Source organism: Accipiter gentilis, chromosome 33 (assembly GCF_929443795.1).
Source record: "Accipiter gentilis chromosome 33, bAccGen1.1, whole genome shotgun sequence".
Taxonomy (NCBI): Eukaryota; Metazoa; Chordata; class Aves; order Accipitriformes; family Accipitridae; genus Astur; species Astur gentilis.
The window spans coordinates 108,845-128,540 of record NC_064912.1 but is presented as its reverse complement, the minus strand read 5'-3'; the positions used below and the strand labels follow the sequence as shown (position 1 = coordinate 128,540).

Genomic DNA, 19,696 nt, shown 5'->3' with positions numbered 1-19,696 from the left:
CGGGGGCGGGCAGGAAGATCCTGGTGCTAACGAAGGTCTCTGTGTTTCCAGAGTGGAGATGATGAGGAGTACAGGAGGATTTACACAACGAAAATCAAACCCCGGCTGAAGTCGGAGGAGGCGGTGGAAGCGGAGTGCGGTGGAACGCAGAGCAGGACCATTACGGTCACCAGAAAAGTGACGGCATACACCGTCGATGTCACGAGGCATGACGGAGCGAAAGATGTTGATGTCGTCGGCCCAGACTTTAAAATCCGGATCCCGACCCAGGAGATCACCCACGTGATGAAGAGCGACGTGGAAACGGAGCCTGGGAAAACCGTGATCAAAATGGCACCGGGGGATCTGCCTGGGAGAAGCACCCAAGCCACAGACTGGAGCATGGACATCAGAGGGGCAACTCCTGGACCAACGGTTGAATCGTCTGCCCAGAAGCTGGATGTCCACCTCGGGGAGGCTCAGTTCGGGAAGCCTGGGATAACCGTGTCGGGAACGCAAATGATGGGCGTTCACCTGAGGACTCAGACGGACCCTACACTGCCGGGGAGCCAAGTTCCTGCTGGGGAAACTGGAAAATCTGTTACAGTGGAGATGCCGGGACGTAATGTTTCCGGCACGGCGCTCCTGGGCCCCCAGGGCAGCTCGCCCAGAATCGAAGCCAATGGACAGATGGGAAACCTGGACGCAGGTTTTCACATCAAGGGTCCCAGGTTGGATGGCAAAGGACACGTTTCTGGCATGGATGTCCAAGGGGAGCTGCGGGGCGGGATGCTGTCACACGCCGATGCTTCTGCCCCTTGTCTTCAGGGAGATATCAAAGCCCCCGGAATTGACGTTTCTTTACCAGCAATGGAAAATCCATCTGTTGATGTGGGGAAAATCAAGATTCCCGTTTTGAAAATGCCCAGATTTGGGTTCCAGACTGCAGGATCTGGCATCGAAGCTCAAGCCCCGCAGGTGGGCACCGACGTGCCCATGCCGAAGCTGCAGGCTCCCTGTGTGGACGTTGCCTCCTCATCTGTCCACATCACAGGACCTGAAGTTTCAGCTCCTTCGGTTAAATTCTCAAAGCCGCAGGTGGACATGGGGTTGAAGGGTGCTGTGAAGGTTCCCTCGCCAGGACTGGAGGTCCCCGGCGTGGCTATCAAAGGACCCAGCATAGAGCTCCCAGCTTCTGATGCAGATGTTCACGGTGGCAAGGGAAAACTCAAAATCCCGCACATGACCGTCCCAAAATTTACTGCCCTGGACTCGCAAGGGGAAGGGCCCGTCATGGAAATGGTGCTCCCAAAGGGCGAGGTGGGACCAGCAGCATCCAAGGTCAATGTTGGCATTCCCGATGTGGCCATCAAAGGAGAATGGAAAGGCCCCCAGTTCAAGAAGGTTGAAACACCCCAAATCTCCCTGTCGGATGTAAACCTGAACCTGAAAGGCCCTCAGGTGAAGGGAGATATGGGTGTCGCGGTCCCCAGAGTGGAAGGGGATGTCAGAGGAGTTGGCTCTAAGGGTCTCAAGATGGACATAAAGGCTCCTGATGTTGAATTTGAAAGTCCAGAAGGTTATGTGAAAGGGCCCAGTATATCTGCCCCAGGTATGGACATTAATGTGAAGGGACCTAAGCTCAAGGGAGAAGTGGATGTTTCTATCCCAAAGATGGGTGGCAACCTGAAAGGACCTCAGCTTGACATTAAAGGCCCCAAAGTGGGAATGGACATGCCTGATGTAGAGGCCAAAGGCCCCAAAGTTATGATGCCAGAGGTACATGTCAAGACCCCCCAGATATCCATGCCTGACATCGACTTGAACCTGAAAGGTCCCAGGGTGAAAGGAGACCTGGATGTTTCTGCCCCAAAACTGGAAGGGGAGCTGAAAGCACCTGGGCTTGACATCAAAGGTCCCAAGGTTGACATTGAAGCACCAGACGTGGACGTTCATGGTCCGGAGGGCAAACTGAAGATGCCTAAGCTGAAAATGCCCAAGTTTGGGGTGCCTGGCCTGAAGGGAGAGGGCCCTGACCTTGACGTGATGCTTCCAAAGGGTGAGGTGGACATTTCTGGTCCCAGGGTAGATATTGACGTGCCAAGCGTGGACATCAAAGGGCCGGAAGGAAAACTGAAGGGCCCCAAGGTGAAGATGCCCGAGATGCACATCACAGCTCCAAAGGTGTCTGTGCCAGATGCAGATCTGAACCTGAAAGGCCCCAAGCTGAAGGGTGATGTGGATGTTTCCATTCCCACGGTAGGAGCTGATTTGAAGGGTCCTGAACTGGAGCTGAAAGGCCCCAAGGTTGATATTGAAGTGCCAGACGTGGACATTCACGGTCCAGAGGGCAAACTGAAGATGCCTAAGCTGAAAATGCCAAAGTTTGGGGTGCCTGGCCTGAAGGGAGAGGGCCCCGACCTTGACGTGACGCTTCCGAAGGGTGAGGTGGACATTTCTGGTCCTAGCATAGATATTGACGTGCCAAGCGTGGACATCAAAGGGCCAGAAGGAAAACTGCAAGGCCCCAAGGTTACGATGCCTGAGATGAGCTTCAAGACCCCCCAGATATCCATGCCTGACATCGACTTGAACCTGAAAGGTCCCAGGGTGAAAGGAGACCTGGATGTTTCTGCCCCAAAACTGGAAGGGGAGCTGAAAGCACCTGGGCTTGACATCAAAGGTCCCAAGGTTGACATTGAAGCACCAGACGTGGACATTCATGGTCCGGAGGGCAAACTGAAGATGCCTAAGCTGAAAATGCCCAAGTTTGGGGTGCCCGGCCTGAAGGGAGAGGGCCCTGACCTTGACGTGACGCTTCCAAAGGGTGAGGTGGACATTTCTGGTCCCAGGGTAGATATTGACGTGCCAAGCGTGGACATCAAAGGGCCGGAAGGAAAACTGAAGGGCCCCAAGGTGAAGATGCCTGAGATGCACATCACAGCTCCAAAGGTGTCTGTGCCAGATGTAGATCTGAACCTGAAAGGCCCCAAGCTGAAGGGTGATGTGGATGTTTCCATTCCCACGGTAGGAGCTGATTTGAAGGGTCCTGAACTGGAGCTGAAAGGCCCCAAGGTTGATATTGAAGTGCCAGACGTGGACATTCACGGTCCAGAGGGCAAACTGAAGATGCCTAAGCTGAAAATGCCCAAGTTTGGGGTGCCTGGCCTGAAGGGAGAGGGCCCTGACCTTGACGTGACGCTTCCAAAGGGTGAGGTGGACATTTCTGGTCCCAGGGTAGACATTGATGTGCCAAATGTGGACATTGAAGGGCCAGAAGGAAAAGGAAAAGGTCTCAAATTTAAAATGCCTGAACTAAACATTCAGACGCCAAAACTGTCCATGCCAGATGTAGATCTCAGTTTGAAGGCCCCCAAACTGAAAGGAGATGCAGATATTTCTGGTCCGAAGACCTCTGTAGATCTGAAGGGCCCCCAAATAGATGTGGAAGGTCCCAAAGTGGATGTCGATATGCCTGAGGTAGACTTGGAATGTCCAGAAGGGAAAATAAAAGGCCCCAAATTTAAGATGCCTAAGCTTAATATCAAGGCACCTAAAATATCCATGCCGGATGTAGACTTGAACTTAAAGGGACATAAATTGAAAGGAGAGATGGATGTTTCGCTTCCAAAGATAGAAGGTGACTTGAAAGAACCTGGTGTTAGTATCAAGGGACCAAAAATAGATGTTGAGGTCCCAGATGTCAACCTGGAGTGTCCAGAAGGCAACCTGAAAATGCCCAAAATGAAATTGCCTCATTTTAATGTGTCTGGCCCAAAGTTTGAGGGAGCCGATATAGACGTCAACCTGCCAAAAGGAGAGATAGATATTTCTGGGCCAGAGGCAGATATTGAAGGGCCAGAGCTGGATGTTGGAGGACCAGAAGGAAAATGGAAAGGCCCCAAGTTCAGGATGCCAAAGCTGAATATCAAAACACCTAAAATATCCATGCCAGATGTAGATTTGAACCTAAAGGGACCTAAACTGAAAGGAGAAATGGACATTGCAGCTCCTAAGATAGAAGGTGATTTGAAAGGGCCAGAAATAGATATTAAGGGGCCAAAACTAGATGTTGAGGCACCCAATATTGATTTGGAGTGCCCTGAAGGAAAACTGAAAGGCCCCAAATTCAAGATGCCTGAGATGCACATCAAAGCACCCAAGATCTCCATGCCTGACGTTGACTTCAATCTGAAAGGGCCCAGCGTGAAAGGGGATATTGAAATCTCAGCTCCCAAGCTCGAGGGTGACCTGAAGGGTCCCGAGGTGGACATCAAGGGCCCCAAAGTTGACATTGAGGCACCTGACGTGGACATTCACGGCCCAGAAGGAAAATTCAAAATGCCCAAGTTCAAAATGCCCAAGTTTGGGATGCCTGGCTTCAAAGCAGAGGGCCCAGAGGTGGACGTGAACCTGCCGACAGGAAGCCTGGATGTTTCTGGTCCAAAGGTGGATATTGAAGGTCCAGAGGTGGACATTGAAGGGCCAGAGGGCAAACTGAAGGGCCCCAAGTTCAAGATGCCCGAGATGCACATCAAGACACCCAAGATCTCCATGCCTGACATTGACTTGAACCTGAAAGGCCCCAAAGTGAAGGGGGATGTGGATGTGTCGGTTCCCAAGTTGGAAGGTGACCTGAAGGGCCCTGGAATTGACATTAAAGGTCCCAAAGTCGATGTTGACCTTCCTGATGTTGAGCTGGAAGGCCCTGAAGGGAAGCTGAAGGGCCCCAAGTTTAAGATGCCCGAGATGCATTTCAAGGCACCCAAGGTCTCCATGCCTGATGTTGACTTCAATCTGAAGGGCCCCAAGCTGAAGGGGGATGTGGATGTTTCTGTCCCTAAGCTGGAAGGTGACCTGAAGGGTCCCGAGGTGGACATCAAGGGCCCCAAAGTCGACATTGAGGCACCCGATGTGGACATTCATGGCCCGGAAGGAAAATTCAAAATGCCCAAGTTCAAAATGCCCAAGTTTGGGATGCCGGGGCTGAAAGCAGAGGGCCCAGAGGTGGACGTGAACCTGCCGACAGGAAGCCTGGATGTTTCTGGTCCAAAGGTGGATATTGAAGGTCCAGAGGTGGACATCGAAGGTCCAGAGGGGAAGCTGAAGGGCCCCAAGTTCAAGATGCCCGAGATGCACATCAAGACACCCAAGATCTCCATGCCTGACATTGACTTGAACCTGAAAGGCCCCAAAGTGAAGGGGGATGTGGATGTGTCGGTTCCCAAGTTGGAAGGTGACCTGAAGGGCCCTGGAATTGACATTAAAGGTCCCAAAGTCGATGTTGACCTTCCTGATGTTGAGCTGGAAGGCCCTGAAGGGAAGCTGAAGGGCCCCAAGTTTAAGATGCCCGAGATGCATTTCAAGGCACCCAAGGTCTCCATGCCTGATGTTGACTTCAATCTGAAGGGCCCCAAGCTGAAGGGAGATGTGGACGTGTCAGTTCCCAAGCTGGAAGGTGACCTGAAGGGCCCTGAGTTGGACATCAAGGGCCCCAAAGTTGACATTGAGGCACCCGATGTGGACATTCACGGCCCAGAAGGAAAATTCAAAATGCCCAAGTTCAAAATGCCCAAGTTTGGGATGCCTGGCTTCAAAGCAGAGGGCCCAGAGGTGGACGTGAACCTGCCGACAGGAAGCCTGGATGTTTCTGGTCCAAAGGTGGATATTGAAGGTCCAGAGGTGGACATTGAAGGGCCAGAGGGAAAACTGAAAGGTCCCAAGTTCAAGATGCCCGAGATGCACATCAAGACACCCAAGATCTCCATGCCTGACATTGACTTGAACCTGAAAGGCCCCAAAGTGAAGGGGGATGTGGATGTGTTGGTTCCCAAGCTGGAAGGTAACCTGAAGGCTCCTGAGGTGGACATCAAGGGCCCCAAAGTTGATATTGAGTCACCCGACATGGACATTCATGGCCCGGAAGGAAAATTCAAAATGCCCAAGTTCAAAATGCCCAAATTCGGGATGCCGGGGCTGAAAGGGGAAGGTCCAGAAGTTGATGTGAAACTTCCAAAAGGTGATGTTGATGTTTCTGTCCCAAAGGTAGATATTGAGTTGCCAAGTGTGGACATTGAGGGTCCTGAAGGAAAACTGAAAGGTTCCAAATTTAAGATGCCCGAGATGCACATCAAGGCACCCAAGATCTCCATGCCTGACATTGACTTGAATCTGAAAGGTCCCAAAGTGAAGGGAGGTGCTGATGTTTCTGTTCCAAAATTAGAGGGTGACTTGAAAGGACCTGATGTGAATATTAAAGGGCCAAAGTTGGATGTTGATGTTCCTGATCTTGATGTTGAAGGTCCTGAGGGAAAATGGAAAGGACCCAAGATAAAAATGCCAGATATGCATATTAAGGCACCTAAATTTTCTATGCCTGATGTAGACCTCAACTTGAAAGGTCCCAAAATCAAGGGAGACATGGAGGTTTCTGTACCAAAAATAGAAGGTGATGTGAAAGGGCCGGATCTGGAACTTAAAGGGCCCAAAGTGGACATAGAAGTTCCTGACATTGACGTTGAAGGCCCAGAGGGAAAGCTAAAGGGTCCCAAGTTTAAGATGCCTGACATGCATTTCAAAGCCCCCAAAATCTCCATGCCAGACTTTGATCTCAACCTGAAGGGCCCCAAAGTGAAGGGGGATGTGGACATTTCTGTTCCAAAACTTGAGGGTGATGTGAAAGGCCCAGACATTGACATCAAAGGCCCAAAACTGGATGTTAATGTTCCTGATGTTGACCTAGAATGTCCAGAAGCAAAGGTTAAAGGGCCCAAGTTCAAGATGCCTGAGATGCACTTCAAGACACCCAAGATCTCCATGCCTGACATAGATTTGAATCTGAAAGGTCCTAAGCTGAAGGGAGATGTGGATGTTTCTGCCTCCAAGCTAGAGGGTGACTTAAAAGGCCCAGATATTGATATCAAAGGTCCTAAATTGGATATACAAGCTCCTGATGTGGATATTGAGGTCCCTGAGGGGAAGTTGAGGGGCCCCAAATTTAAGATGCCTGAGATGCATTTTAAGGCTCCCAAGATCTCCATGCCGGACTTTGACCTAAACCTGAAAGGCCCAAAAGGAAAAGGGGATGTCGATGTTTCCATTCCCAAGTTAGAAGGTGACCTGAAAGGGCCTGAGGTTACAGTAAAAGCTCCAAAAGTGGACATAGAGGCTCCAGATGTTGAGCTAGAATGTCCAGAAGGAAAGCTAAAGGGTCCTAAGTTTAAGATGCCCGACATGCATTTCAAAGCCCCCAAAATCTCCATGCCAGACTTTGATCTCAACCTGAAAGGCCCCAAAGTGAAGGGGGAAGTGGACGTTTCTGTTCCAAAACTTGAAGGTGATTTGAAAGGCCCAGACATTGACATCAAAGGCCCAAAACTGGATGTAGACCTTCCTGATGTTGAGTTGGAAGGTCCTGAAGGGAAGTTGAAGGGCCCCAAGTTCAAGATGCCCGAGATGCACATCAAGACACCCAAGATCTCCATGCCTGACATTGACTTGAACCTGAAAGGCCCCAAAGTGAAGGGGGATGTGGACATTTCTGTTCCCAAGATGGAGGGTGACTTGAAGGGCCCTGAAATTGATATTAAAGGCCCCAAAGTCGATGTTGATATTCCTGATGTTGAGCTGGAAGGCCCTGAAGGCAAGCTGAAGGGCCCCAAGTTCAAGATGCCAGAGATGCACTTCAAGGCACCCAAGATCTCCATGCCCAATGTGGACTTCAATCTTAAGGGCCCCAAGCTCAAGGGGGATGTGGACATGTCAGTTCCCAAGCTGGAAGGTGACTTGAAGGGCCCTGAAATAGACATTAAAGGTCCCAAAGTCGATGTCGGCCTTCCTGATGTTGAGCTGGAAGGCCCTGAAGGGAAGCTGAAGGGCCCCAAGTTCAAGATGCCAGAAATGCACATCAAGGCACCCAAGATCTCCATGCCTGATGTTGACTTCAATCTGAAGGGCCCCAAGCTGAAAGGGGATGTGGACGTGTCAGTTCCCAAGCTGGAAGGTGACCTGAAGGGTCCCGAGATGGACATCAAGGGCCCCAAAGTTGACATTGAGGCACCCGATGTGGACATTCATGGCCCGGAAGGAAAATTCAAAATGCCCAAGTTCAAAATGCCCAAGTTTGGGATGCCTGGCTTCAAAGCAGAGGGCCCAGAGGTGGACATGAACCTGCCGACGGGAAGCCTGGATGTTTCTGGTCCAGAGGTTGACATTGAAGGTCCAGAGGTGGACATTGAAGGTCCAGAGGGCAAGCTGAAAGGTCCCAAGTTCAAGATGCCCGAGATGCACATCAAGGCACCCAAGTTCTCCATGCCTGATGTGGACTTCAATCTGAAGGGCCCCAAGCTCAAGGGGGATGTGGATATTTCTCTTCCCAAGCTGGAAGGTGACCTGAAGGGCCCTGAGTTGGACATCAAGGGCCCCAAAGTCGACATTGAGGCACCTGACGTGGACATTCACGGCCCGGAAGGAAAATTCAAAATGCCCAAGTTCAAAATGCCCAAGTTTGGGATGCCGGGGCTGAAAGCAGAGGGCCCAGAGGTGGACGTGAACCTGCCGACAGGAAGCCTGGATGTTTCTGGTCCAAAGGTGGATATTGAAGGTCCAGAGGTGGAGATTGAAGGGCCAGAGGGCAAACTGAAAGGTCCCAAGTTCAAGATGCCCGAGATGCACATCAAGACACCCAAGATCTCCATGCCCGATGTGGACTTCAATCTAAAAGGTCCGAAAGTGAAGGGAGATGTGGATGTGTCGGTTCCCAAGTTGGAAGGTGACCTGAAGGGCCCTGGAATTGACATTGAAGGCCCCAAAGTCGATGCTGACCTTCCTGATGTTGAGCTGGAAGGCCCTGAAGGGAAGCTGAAGGGCCCCAAGTTCAAGATGCCAGAAATGCACATCAAGGCACCCAAGTTCTCCATGCCTGATGTGGACTTCAATCTGAAGGGCCCCAAGCTCAAGGGGGATGTGGATGTTTCTGTCCCTAAGCTGGAAGGTGACCTGAAGGGTCCCGAGGTGGACATCAAGGGCCCCAAAGTCGACATTGAGGCACCTGACGTGGACATTCATGGCCCAGAAGGAAAGTTCAAAATGCCCAAGTTCAAAATGCCCAAGTTTGGGATGCCTGGCTTCAAAGCAGAGGGCCCAGAGGTGGACGTGAACCTGCCGACAGGAAGCCTGGATGTTTCTGGTCCAAAGGTGGATATTGAAGGTCCAGAGGTGGACATTGAAGGGCCAGAGGGCAAACTGAAGGGCCCCAAGTTCAAGATGCCCGAGATGCACATCAAGACACCCAAGATCTCCATGCCCGATGTGGACTTCAATCTAAAAGGTCCGAAAGTGAAGGGAGATGTGGACATTTCTGTTCCCAAGCTGGAAGGTGACTTGAAGGGCCCCGAGGTGGATATCAAGGGCCCCAAAGTTGATGTTGACCTTCCTGATGTTGAGCTGGAAGGCCCTGAAGGGAAGCTGAAGGGCCCCAAGTTCAAGATGCCCGAGATGCACTTCAAGGCACCCAAGATCTCCATGCCTGATGTGGATTTCAATCTGAAGGGCCCCAAGCTGAAGGGAGATGTGGACGTATCGGTTCCCAAGCTGGAAGGTGACCTGAAGGGTCCTGAGGTGGACATCAAGGGCCCCAAAGTCGACATTGAGGCACCCGATGTGGACATTCATGGCCCGGAAGGAAAATTCAAAATGCCCAAGTTCAAAATGCCCAAGTTTGGGATGCCGGGGCTGAAAGCAGAGGGCCCAGAGGTGGACGTGAACCTGCCGACAGGAAGCCTGGATGTTTCTGGTCCAAAGGTGGATATTGAAGGTCCAGAGGTGGACATCGAAGGTCCAGAGGGGAAGCTGAAGGGCCCCAAGTTCAAGATGCCCGAGATGCACATCAAGGCACCCAAGATCTCCATGCCTGACATTGACTTCAATCTGAAAGGCCCCAAAGTGAAGGGGGATGTGGACATTTCTCTTCCCAAGTTGGAAGGTGACCTGAAGGGTCCCGAGGTGGACATCAAGGGCCCCAAAGTTGATATTGAGGCACCCGACGTGGACATTCACGGCCCAGAAGGTAAAATAAAAATGCCCAAGTTCAAAATGCCCAAGTTTGGGTTGAAAGGAGAAGGCCCAGACGTTGATGTAAGCGTACCTGAAGCTGATGTTGCTATTTCAGGTCCAAAGGTTGATGTTACTGTTCCTGATCTGGACATTGAAGGACCAGAAGGAAAACTTAAGGGCCCTAAATTTAAGAAGCCTGACATGCAATTCAATGTTCCTAAAATCTCCATGCCAGATATTGACTTAAATTTGAAAGGCCCCAAACTGAAAGCTGACGTTGATCCTTCTGTTCCCAAAATAGAGGGTGAGCTGAAAAGTCCTAAACTAGACATCAAAGGGCCAGAACTTGAGCTCGAGGGACCGAAGCTTGATCTAGAAGGAAAGACTAAAAAATCCAGGTTTAAACTTCCAAAATTTGGCTTTTCTGGTCCTAAAGTGCAAAGCCCTGATGTGGACGTAAAACTTAAAAAACCTGACATTGAAATATCTGGTCCAAAAGTTGATGTTCATGCTCCAGATGTGGATGTACAGGCAAAATCAAAAGGGTCAAAATTTAAAATGCCTTTCCTGAGTATTTCATCACCTAAAGTTTCAATGCCAGATGTAGAGCTAAATCTGAAGGGGCATAAACTAAAAGGAGATTTAGATGTTTCCAGCCCCAAGTTGGAAGGGGAACTGAAAGGTCCCGAGGTGGACATCAAGGGCCCCAGTGTCAACATTGAGGCACCTGACGTGGACATTCATGGGCCAGAGGGTAAACTCAAAATGCCAAAGTTCAAAATGCCTAAATTTGGTGTGTCTGGGTTTAAGGCTGAGGGGCCAGAGGTGGATGTTAGCATCCCAAAAGGAGAGCTGGATGTTTCGGGTCCCAAGCTGGATATCGAAGGTGGTGGTTTGGAAATTGAAGGGCCAGAGGGGAAGCTCAAGGGCCCCCAATTTAAGATGCCAGAAGTGAACATCAAGGCACCCAAGATCTCTATGCCCGACATTGACCTGAATCTGAAAGGCCCCAAAGCAAAGGCAGATGTGGACGTCTCTCTTCCCCAGGTGGATATAAAGGGCTCAGATTTGCATGTGAAAGGACCAAAAGTGGAGGTAGAGGCTCCTGATCTTGACATTGAAGGTCCCAAAGGAAAACTGAAAGGCCCCAAATTTAAAATGCCCGAAATGAATATCAAAGCTCCCAATATTTCCATGCCAGACTTTGATTTGAATTTGAAAGGCCCCAAGTCAAAAGGAGGTGTGGATGTTGATCTTTCAGTGCCAAAACTGGAAGGGGACTTGAATGTGCCGGACATTAATATCAAAGGACCAAAGGTTGACATTGATGCTCCTGAGCTGGATGTTGAAGGGCCAGAAGGAAAACTGAAAGGTCCCAAGTTTAAAATGCCTGAGATGAACATAAAAGCTCCCAAAATTTCAATGCCTGATGCTAACTTAAATCTCAAAGGTCACAAGCTGAAGGGTGATATAGATGTTTCTGCTCCAAAGCTAGAAGGGGATCTGAAGGCTCCAGACATCAATATCGGAGGCCCCAAGGTTGACATCAATGTACCAGACGTAGACATTCATGGCCCAGAGGGTAAACTCAAAATGCCCAAGTTCAAAATGCCCAAGTTTGGGATGCCTGGCTTCAAAGCAGAGGGCCCAGAGGTGGACGTGAACCTGCCGACAGGAAGCCTGGATGTTTCTGGTCCAAAGGTGGACATTGAAGGTCCGGAGGTGGACATTGAAGGGCCAGAGGGAAAACTGAAGGGCCCCAAGTTCAAGATGCCCGAGATGCACATCAAGACACCCAAAATCTCGATGCCTGACATTGACTTGAACCTGAAAGGTCCGAAAGTGAAGGGAGATGTGGATGTGTCTGCTCCCAAGCTGGAAGGTGACTTGAAGGGTCCTGAACTGGATATAAAAGGACCCAAAGTAGACATAGATGTTCCTGATGTGGAGATTGAAGGACCAGAAGGAAAATTGAAAGGCCCTAAAGTGAAGATGCCAGAGATGCATTTTAAGGCTCCTAAAATTTCTATGCCAGACTTTGATTTGAACCTGAAAGGCCCGAAAGTGAAGGGGGATGTGGATGTGTCTGTGCCGTGTGCAGAAGGTGACCTGAAAGGGCCAAAAGTTGAGGTTAAAGGTCCCGAGTTCGATGTTAGTACCCCAGATATTCAAATTGAGGGCCCAGAAGGAAAGCTAAAGGGTCCCAAGTTTAAGATGCCCGACATGCATTTCAAAGCCCCCAAGATCTCCATGCCAGACTTTGATCTCAACCTGAAAGGCCCCAAAGTGAAGGGGGATGTGGACGTTTCTGTTCCAAAACTTGAGGGTGATGTGAAAGGCCCAGACATTGACATCAAAGGCCCAAAACTAGATGTAGACCTTCCTGATGTTGAGTTGGACATTGAAGGTCCAGAGGGAAAACTGAAAGGTCCCAAGTTCAAGATGCCTGAGATGCATATCAAGACACCCAAGATCTCCATGCCTGACATTGACTTGAACCTGAAAGGCCCCAAAGTGAAGGGGGATGTGGACATTTCTGTTCCCAAGCTGGAAGGTGACTTGAAGGGCCCTGAAATTGACATTAAAGGTCCCAAAGTCGATGTTGACCTTCCTGATGTTGAGCTGGAAGGCCCTGAAGGGAAGCTGAAGGGCCCCAAGTTCAAGATGCCAGAAATGCACATCAAGGCACCCAAGATCTCCATGCCCGATATGGACTTCAATCTGAAGGGCCCCAAGCTGAAAGGGGATGTAGACGTGTCGGTTCCCAAGCTGGAAGGTGACCTGAAGGGTCCCGAGGTGGACATCAAGGGCCCCAAAGTCGACATTGAGGCACCCGATGTGGACATTCATGGCCCAGAAGGAAAATTCAAAATGCCCAAGTTCAAAATGCCCAAGTTTGGGATGCCTGGCTTCAAAGCAGAGGGCCCAGAGGTGGACGTGAACCTGCCGACAGGAAGCCTGGATGTTTCTGGTCCAAAGGTGGATATTGAAGGTCCAGAGGTGGACATTGAAGGGCCAGAGGGAAAACTGAAAGGTCCCAAGTTCAAGATGCCCGAGATGCACATCAAGACACCCAAGATCTCCATGCCTGACATTGACTTGAACCTGAAAGGCCCCAAAGTGAAGGGGGATGTGGATGTTTCTGTTCCAAAACTGGAAGGTGACTTGAAGGGCCCTGGAATTGACATCAAGGGTCCCAAAGTCGATGTTGACCTTCCTGAGGTTGAGCTGGAAGGCCCTGAAGGGAAGCTGAAGGGGCCCAAGTTCAAGATGCCTGAGATGCACTTCAAGGCACCCAAGGTCTCCATGCCTGATGTTGACTTCAATCTGAAGGGCCCCAAGCTGAAGGGAGATGTGGACGTGTCAGTTCCCAAGCTGGAAGGTGACCTGAAGGGTCCCGAGGTGGACATCAAGGGCCCCAAAGTCGACATTGAGGCACCTGATGTGGACATTCATGGCCCGGAAGGAAAATTCAAAATGCCCAAGTTCAAAATGCCCAAGTTTGGGATGCCTGGCTTCAAAGCAGAGGGCCCAGAGGTGGACGTGAACGTGCCGACAGGAAGTCTGGATGTTTCTGGTCCAAAGGTGGATATTGAAGGTCCGGAGGTGGACATCGAATGTCCAGAGGGGAAGCTGAAGGGCCCCAAGTTCAAGATGCCCGAGATGCACATCAAGACACCCAAAATCTCCATGCCAGATTTCGATCTGAACCTGAAAGGTCCCAAAGTGAAGGGAGATGTAGACATGTCTGTATCAGGTGTTGAATGTGATCTAAAAGGTCCAGAGGTCAATATTGGTGCTCCTAAATTAGACATAGGTGCCCCTGATGTTGATATTGACAGCCCCGAGGGTAAATTCAAGCTGCCTAAATTCAAAATGCCCAAGTTTTCCATGCCTGGCTTTAAAGGGGAGGGAGTGGATGTGGATGTGAACCTTCCAAAGGGAGACATTGACATTTCAGGCCCCAGCATAAATGTAGAGTGTCCTGATCTGAATGTGGATGGAAAAGTCAAAGGTCCTAAATTTACAATGCCTGAAATGCACATTAAGGCTCCCAAGGTCTCCATCCCTGATGTCGACTTCAACATCAAGGGGCCTCAGCTGAAAGGAGATGTAGATATTTCTGGACCCAAGCTTGAAGGTGATTTGAAAGCCCCCCAAATTGATGTGAAAGCCCCCCAAATAGACATTGAGGCTCCTGATGTGACCATTGAAGGGCCGGAAGGGAAACTCAAAGGCCCCAAATTCAAGATGCCAGAAATGCACATCAAGGCGCCCAAGTTCTCTATGCCTGATGTTGACTTTAATCTGAAAGGCCCCAAGCTGAAGGGAGACTTGGATGTCTCGGCACCCAAGTTGGAAGGCGATTTGCAGTGTCCAGATGTTGACATTAAAGGCCCCAAATTGGACATTCAGGCACCTGATGTGAACGTCGAAGGACCTGATGGCAAACTGAAAGGGCCCAGGATCAAGATGCCAGAAATGCATGTCAAGACCCCCCAGATCTCCATGCCAGACATCGACTTGAACCTAAAGGGACTGAAGCTGAAAGGCGATGCTGACCTTCAGGGCCCAAAGCTCGAGGGAGGTCTGAAGGGTCCTGAAGTTGATATTAAGGGCCCCAAAGTAGATATCGAGGGCCCAGAGGTTGATGTTGATGGTCTGGAGGGAAAAATGAAGCTGCCTAAAATGAAGCTGCCCAAGTTTGGCTTTAAAGGAGAAGGTCCTGATGTGGATGTGAACCTGCCAAAGACAGAGGTCGATCTTTCAGGCCCCAAGGTAGATATCAGTGTCCCGGATGTGAGCATCGAAGGTCCAGAGGGCAAACTGAAAGGTCCTAAACTGAAGATGCCAGAAATGCACATGAATGTTCCTAAAATCTCAATGCCTGAGATAGACTTGAATTTGAAAGGCCACAAAACGAAGGGAGGCTTTGACATTTCAGCCCCAAAGATAGAAGGTAACCTGAAAGGTCCTGAAGTAGATATCAAAGGCCCAGAATTTGGAGTCAAAAGCCCTGAAGTTGACATCGAATGTCCTGACTTGAATATTGAAGGCCCAGAGGCAAATGTCAAATTTCCCAAGTTTAAGAAGTCAAAGTTTGGGTTTGGGATGAAAGGTCCAAAGGCAGAAATCAAGGTCCCAGGGGCAGAAGTGGATTTACCTGAGGCGGAGCTGAATGTGGAGTCACCTGATGTCAGTGTTGCTGGAAAGGGTAAGAAGAGCAAGTTCAAAATGCCAAAACTTCATATGAGTGGCCCTAAAGTTAAAGGAAAGAAAGGCGGTTTCGATGTGAATGTGGCTGGTGGAGAGCTCGATGCGAATTTGAAATCTCCTGACCTGGATATGAACGTAGCTGGTCCGGACGTGACGATAAAAGGTGATGCGACGGTGAAGTCCCCCAAAGGGAAGAAACCCATGTTTGGGAAAATCTCCTTCCCAGATGTTGAATTCGATCTTAAATCACACAGATTCAGAGGGGATGCTTCTGTGGCAGTCCCAAAAATAGAGGGGGAACTTAAAGTGCCTGATCTAGAAGTCTCTGTGCCAACTGCCAAAGGTGACGTGAAAGGCCCAAGTCTCAATGTGGACGTTGAAGCTTCTGACGTGAGCCTGAAGAAACCAAAGTTCAAATTTCCCAGTGGGCAGGTGGGCGTAGGGGACTTGAAAATTGAGGGCGACCTGAAAGGACCCGCCATTGACATTGCCGTTCCCTCGATCTCAGTGCCAGATGTCGACTTAAATGTGAAAGGACCAAAAGTAAAGGGTGAAGTCAGCATGCCTGGAACAGAACTGGAAGGTCCTGAAGGAAAGCTGAAATTGCCCAAGGAGGGGAAAATGGGTATCGGTCTGGAAATGCCGGATGCAAACTTGGATCTCTCGGTCCCAGCCGTGGAAGGAAGCGTGAGCCTCCCTTCAGCTGATGTGAACCTCCGAGGTGTTGATGTAAAGCTCAAAGGGCCCCAAATCTCTGGACCCGATTTTGATGGAAACCTGAAAGGACCAAACATAAAGGGAGATCTGGATGTTTTGAATTCTGTGGAAGGGTCGAATGTCAGCCTGGACGCCCCAGGTGTTGACATTGGAGGCTTGGGAGGAAAGCTGAAGCTGCCAAAGTTTAAATCCCCTGCTCTGGGGGCACCTGACCTGAGTGTGAAAGGAGGCATCAACTGCTCCGTCCCACAAATGGAGGTGGATGCAAAAGCCCCAGATGCGAATCTCAGTCTCGGCATCCCAGGCCTTGATATCAAAGGGCCCTCAGTGGACGTTTCTGCCCCGGATTTGGATGTAAACCTGAGAGGACCAAAGTTGAAAGGAGATCTTGATGCTTCTGCTGGCATTAAATCCCCCAAAGCAGCAGCAGATGCATCCAATGTCGGCTTTGAAATTCTGGGTGGCACAATCAAGCTCCCGTCCCTCAAGCTCCCCCAGTTTGGTATTTCCAGCCCTGGTGTGGATGGAGCTGATGTAGGCGTCAGTCTTGAAGGTCCCCAAGTGAAAGGAGGCCTGAAGGGTTCAGGGGCTGGTGTTGGGTTGGAAGGACCTGACGTGGAATTGAAAGGGCCGAAATTTCAAATGCAGTCACCCAGCGTTTCCTTGCCGGACGTTGACCTGAAGCTGAAAGGACCAAACCTAATGGGTGATGTAGATGTTGCCGGTGAAATCAAAGGTCCAAAAGTCAGTGTAGAAGCACCTCGTGTTGACATTAAGGAGCCTGGAGTGGGTGTCCACGTTGACACTCCTGCCTTAGACGCATCTGCACTGAAAGTTTCCGGGTCAGGTTTTAACGTCAACGTAAAAGGGCCGAAGATCAAAGGTGGTGGCACCATTTCTGGAGACGTGGCAGCACCAGCTGTGAGTGCCGGCGGGGGAGCTTTTCACATTACTGGCCCAAAGGTAGGAATTGGAGGTCCCAGCGTCACCACGAGTGTCCTGCAAGGTAGCCCAGAAAGCAGCCTGGGAAAAGTATCATTCCCCAAGCTGCGAATGCCTAAATTTGTGTTTTCAGACCCTGAGGTGAAGGGCAGAGAGATGGGGGTCGATGTCGAGTTCCCCGGGGCAGATGCCAACCTCCAGGCTGGCGCCACAGAGCTCGAGTTGGAGGACGCGGACATCCGACTAAAGAAATCCAAAATCAAAATGCCCAAGTTCAATTTTTCCAAGCAGAAGGGAAAAAGCAGTGGCGCCCTGGGCTCTCCGGAGGTTTCTGGGTCCGTTTCGGGATCGAAAGGTGACCTGAAGAGTTCCAAGGTCAGCTTGGGCTCTGCAGAAGGTGAGCTCGATGGGGGAGAGGGTCCATCGGCGAAAGGGAAGTTCTCCCTCTTTAAAAGCAAGAAGACGCGCCACCGGTCGTCGTCCTTCAGCGATGAGCGCTCTTCCCACTCGACGCCCACAGGAACCCTGGAGCTTGACATCGGCTCGGGTGCTGACAAGGGGAAACAGGGCAAAATGAAATTCGGGACGTTTGGGGGGATCGGCTCAAAAACTAAAGGTTCTTACGAGGTGACAGGAAGCGACGAGGAGCTGGGGAAGGTGCAGGGGAGCGGGGTATCGCTAGCTTCCAAAAAATCCCGCTTGTCTTCCTCCTCCAGCAACGACAGCGGGACAAAGGGCGGCTTCCGCATGCCCGGGGTGGAGCTGACGGTGGCCAAGAAGAAAGAGTAGGGCGGCTGTACATAGGTGCCTGTGTATATAGGTAGCCCTTCTCGGGTTTGTATATACATTTTGTAGCTTGGGCTACTTTCAACCTCAGCAAGCAAGCGAGCGGGGTCCGGGGGGAAGCGTTGTGGTGGGCGCCAAGGGGGGGGGCGGGTAGCGGTGGATCCACGGTTGGGTCCAGCCACGTGGAAGCTTCTCCGCGCTTGAGACGGCAGCTTGTGCATGAAATGCTGAGAGCTTAAGTTTACTAGCAAGCTATTTTTGATATTTTTTTTTTTTTCCCCATTTTACCGAAAATTTTCAGTGTTTGGTTCATGGAAATGAGGTTTGGGTTTTTTGGGGTTTTTTTTCCCCTCCATCTTAACAGTCTTTTTTTGGCTTTTATTTGCGGGGCTGAAACTTCTGTCAGACAAATAGATCTATTAAAAAAAAAACACAAAAAAACCACAACAAAAACCAACAAACCACCACCCTGTAAAACGCAGCTGTAATCGAGACGCGTCCATTGAACTCCTGCTACGGGGTTGGAAAAAATAATCCGAGTGTTTCCCGTGGTTTGGTTGCGTAAGAGCATGATATCAAATAACCTCTGGCGGTGTGCGGCAGGAGGGAAAGGACGGTTAACGAGCAAGTAGCCAGCCTGTTTGTGCAGGAAATGTCTCGAAAGGTCTTGCGTATTGCCACTAAGTGACCGAGCTTAATTTTATTTTATTTTTTTTATTTTTATTGATGTGTTCTTTGTTGCCTCTACACATTTGTTACATTATTTGTATTATAAGAGAAAAGAAAAAAAAAATTTGTCTCAGTTGCGGCCTGAAACCTCGCAACGGCCGCTTTTCCGGTGTTTGGTATAATTTTTGTTGACGAGTATATCTTGTGTTTCAAAAAAAAAAACAACAAACAGCAAACCAAAAAAAAAAAAAAGCAAAACCCCTTTCAGCACTTTAATGGCAAATTAACTGAGAATGTAAGAAGAATGATCTTGTAAAATGCAAATAAAAAGTTTATTAACCGTGATTCAGCAGAACCGTTGCTGTTGTGTTATTCAGCTGCACCGTTTTAGGGGTTTAAGAGTTATTTAATGTTAAATTTGGGGTCATTTACCCTCAAATCGGCCCGAGAGCCTCTACAACTGCCTGTGTCCCCCCCCTCAGATTTGGGGTTGGGGGGGTGAAGAGCGGCTGTTGGGTGGGCTCATGTCCTGCGCCCACCCTGCCCCCATTTTGATATTTTTATCCCCCTAAAAATTACATTTAAGCATGTTTGGTTTTTTTAACACACACACACCCCCCACACACCCCCCAAGAAATACAACTCACGGGCGGGTTGCCGGGCTGGTCATGGGCGGGTTGCCATCCACCGACAGCGGTAAAGACTGGCCGAAGGGCTGTGAGAGAAAAAATAGAGCCACCCCCCAATATCATCAAAACAGCAGCCGGGCCCAAATTTGGGCTAAAAATGGGAACTAAAGGGTGAGAGGGGAGTGGGAATGGGAAAGCACTTAAAAAATACCCTCCCCCGTAAGCCTTTCTTGCCCCTCGAGGGGGGTTCTGCTTCCCTCAGCCCCCATTAGAACCCTTCTCGCCCCCCCAGCCCCTCAGGGGGGTCCTATCCCCCCTCAGCCCCCATTAAAACCCTTCTTGCCCCCCCTCAGCCCCCATTAAAACCCTTCTTGCCCACCCCAGCCCCCGGGGGGGGCTTCTACCCCACCTCATTCCACATTAAAACCCTTCTCACCCCCCTCCAGCCCCTCAGAGGGGTCCTACCCCCCCCTCAGCCCCATTAAAACCCTTCTCCCCCCACCCCAGCCCCTCAGGGGGGTCCTACCCCCCCCTCAGTCCCCATTAAAACCCTTCTCGCCCCCCCAGCCCCCGGGGGGGGGTTTCTACCCCCCCTCAGCCCCCATTAAAACCCTTCTCACCCCCCCCAGCCCCTCAGGGGGGTCCTACCCCCCCTCAGTCCCCATTAAAACCCTTCTCGCCCCCCCCAGCCCCCGGGGGGGGGT

At 50.5% G+C, this 19,696-nt stretch overlaps 1 protein-coding gene across 3 annotated transcripts in view; it reads left to right on the top strand.

Annotated features, from left to right (window-relative positions):
* LOC126034323 (neuroblast differentiation-associated protein AHNAK-like) overlaps positions 1-18,708 on the top strand; it is a 28,869-nt gene extending 10,161 nt beyond the window's left edge. The window contains exons 4-5 of one of the 3 annotated variants that reach the window (XM_049791903.1): positions 52-8,136; positions 8,521-18,708. In XM_049791903.1, the coding sequence (XP_049647860.1) occupies positions 52-8,136; positions 8,521-17,697 (17,262 nt within the window). In that variant the 3' untranslated portion in view covers positions 17,698-18,708. Of the gene's footprint in view, positions 1-51 lie in introns of all 3 variants that reach the window. The other 2 variants (XM_049791904.1, XM_049791902.1) reach the window with 2 other exon arrangements.
* The last annotated feature ends 988 nt before the right edge of the window (positions 18,709-19,696 follow it).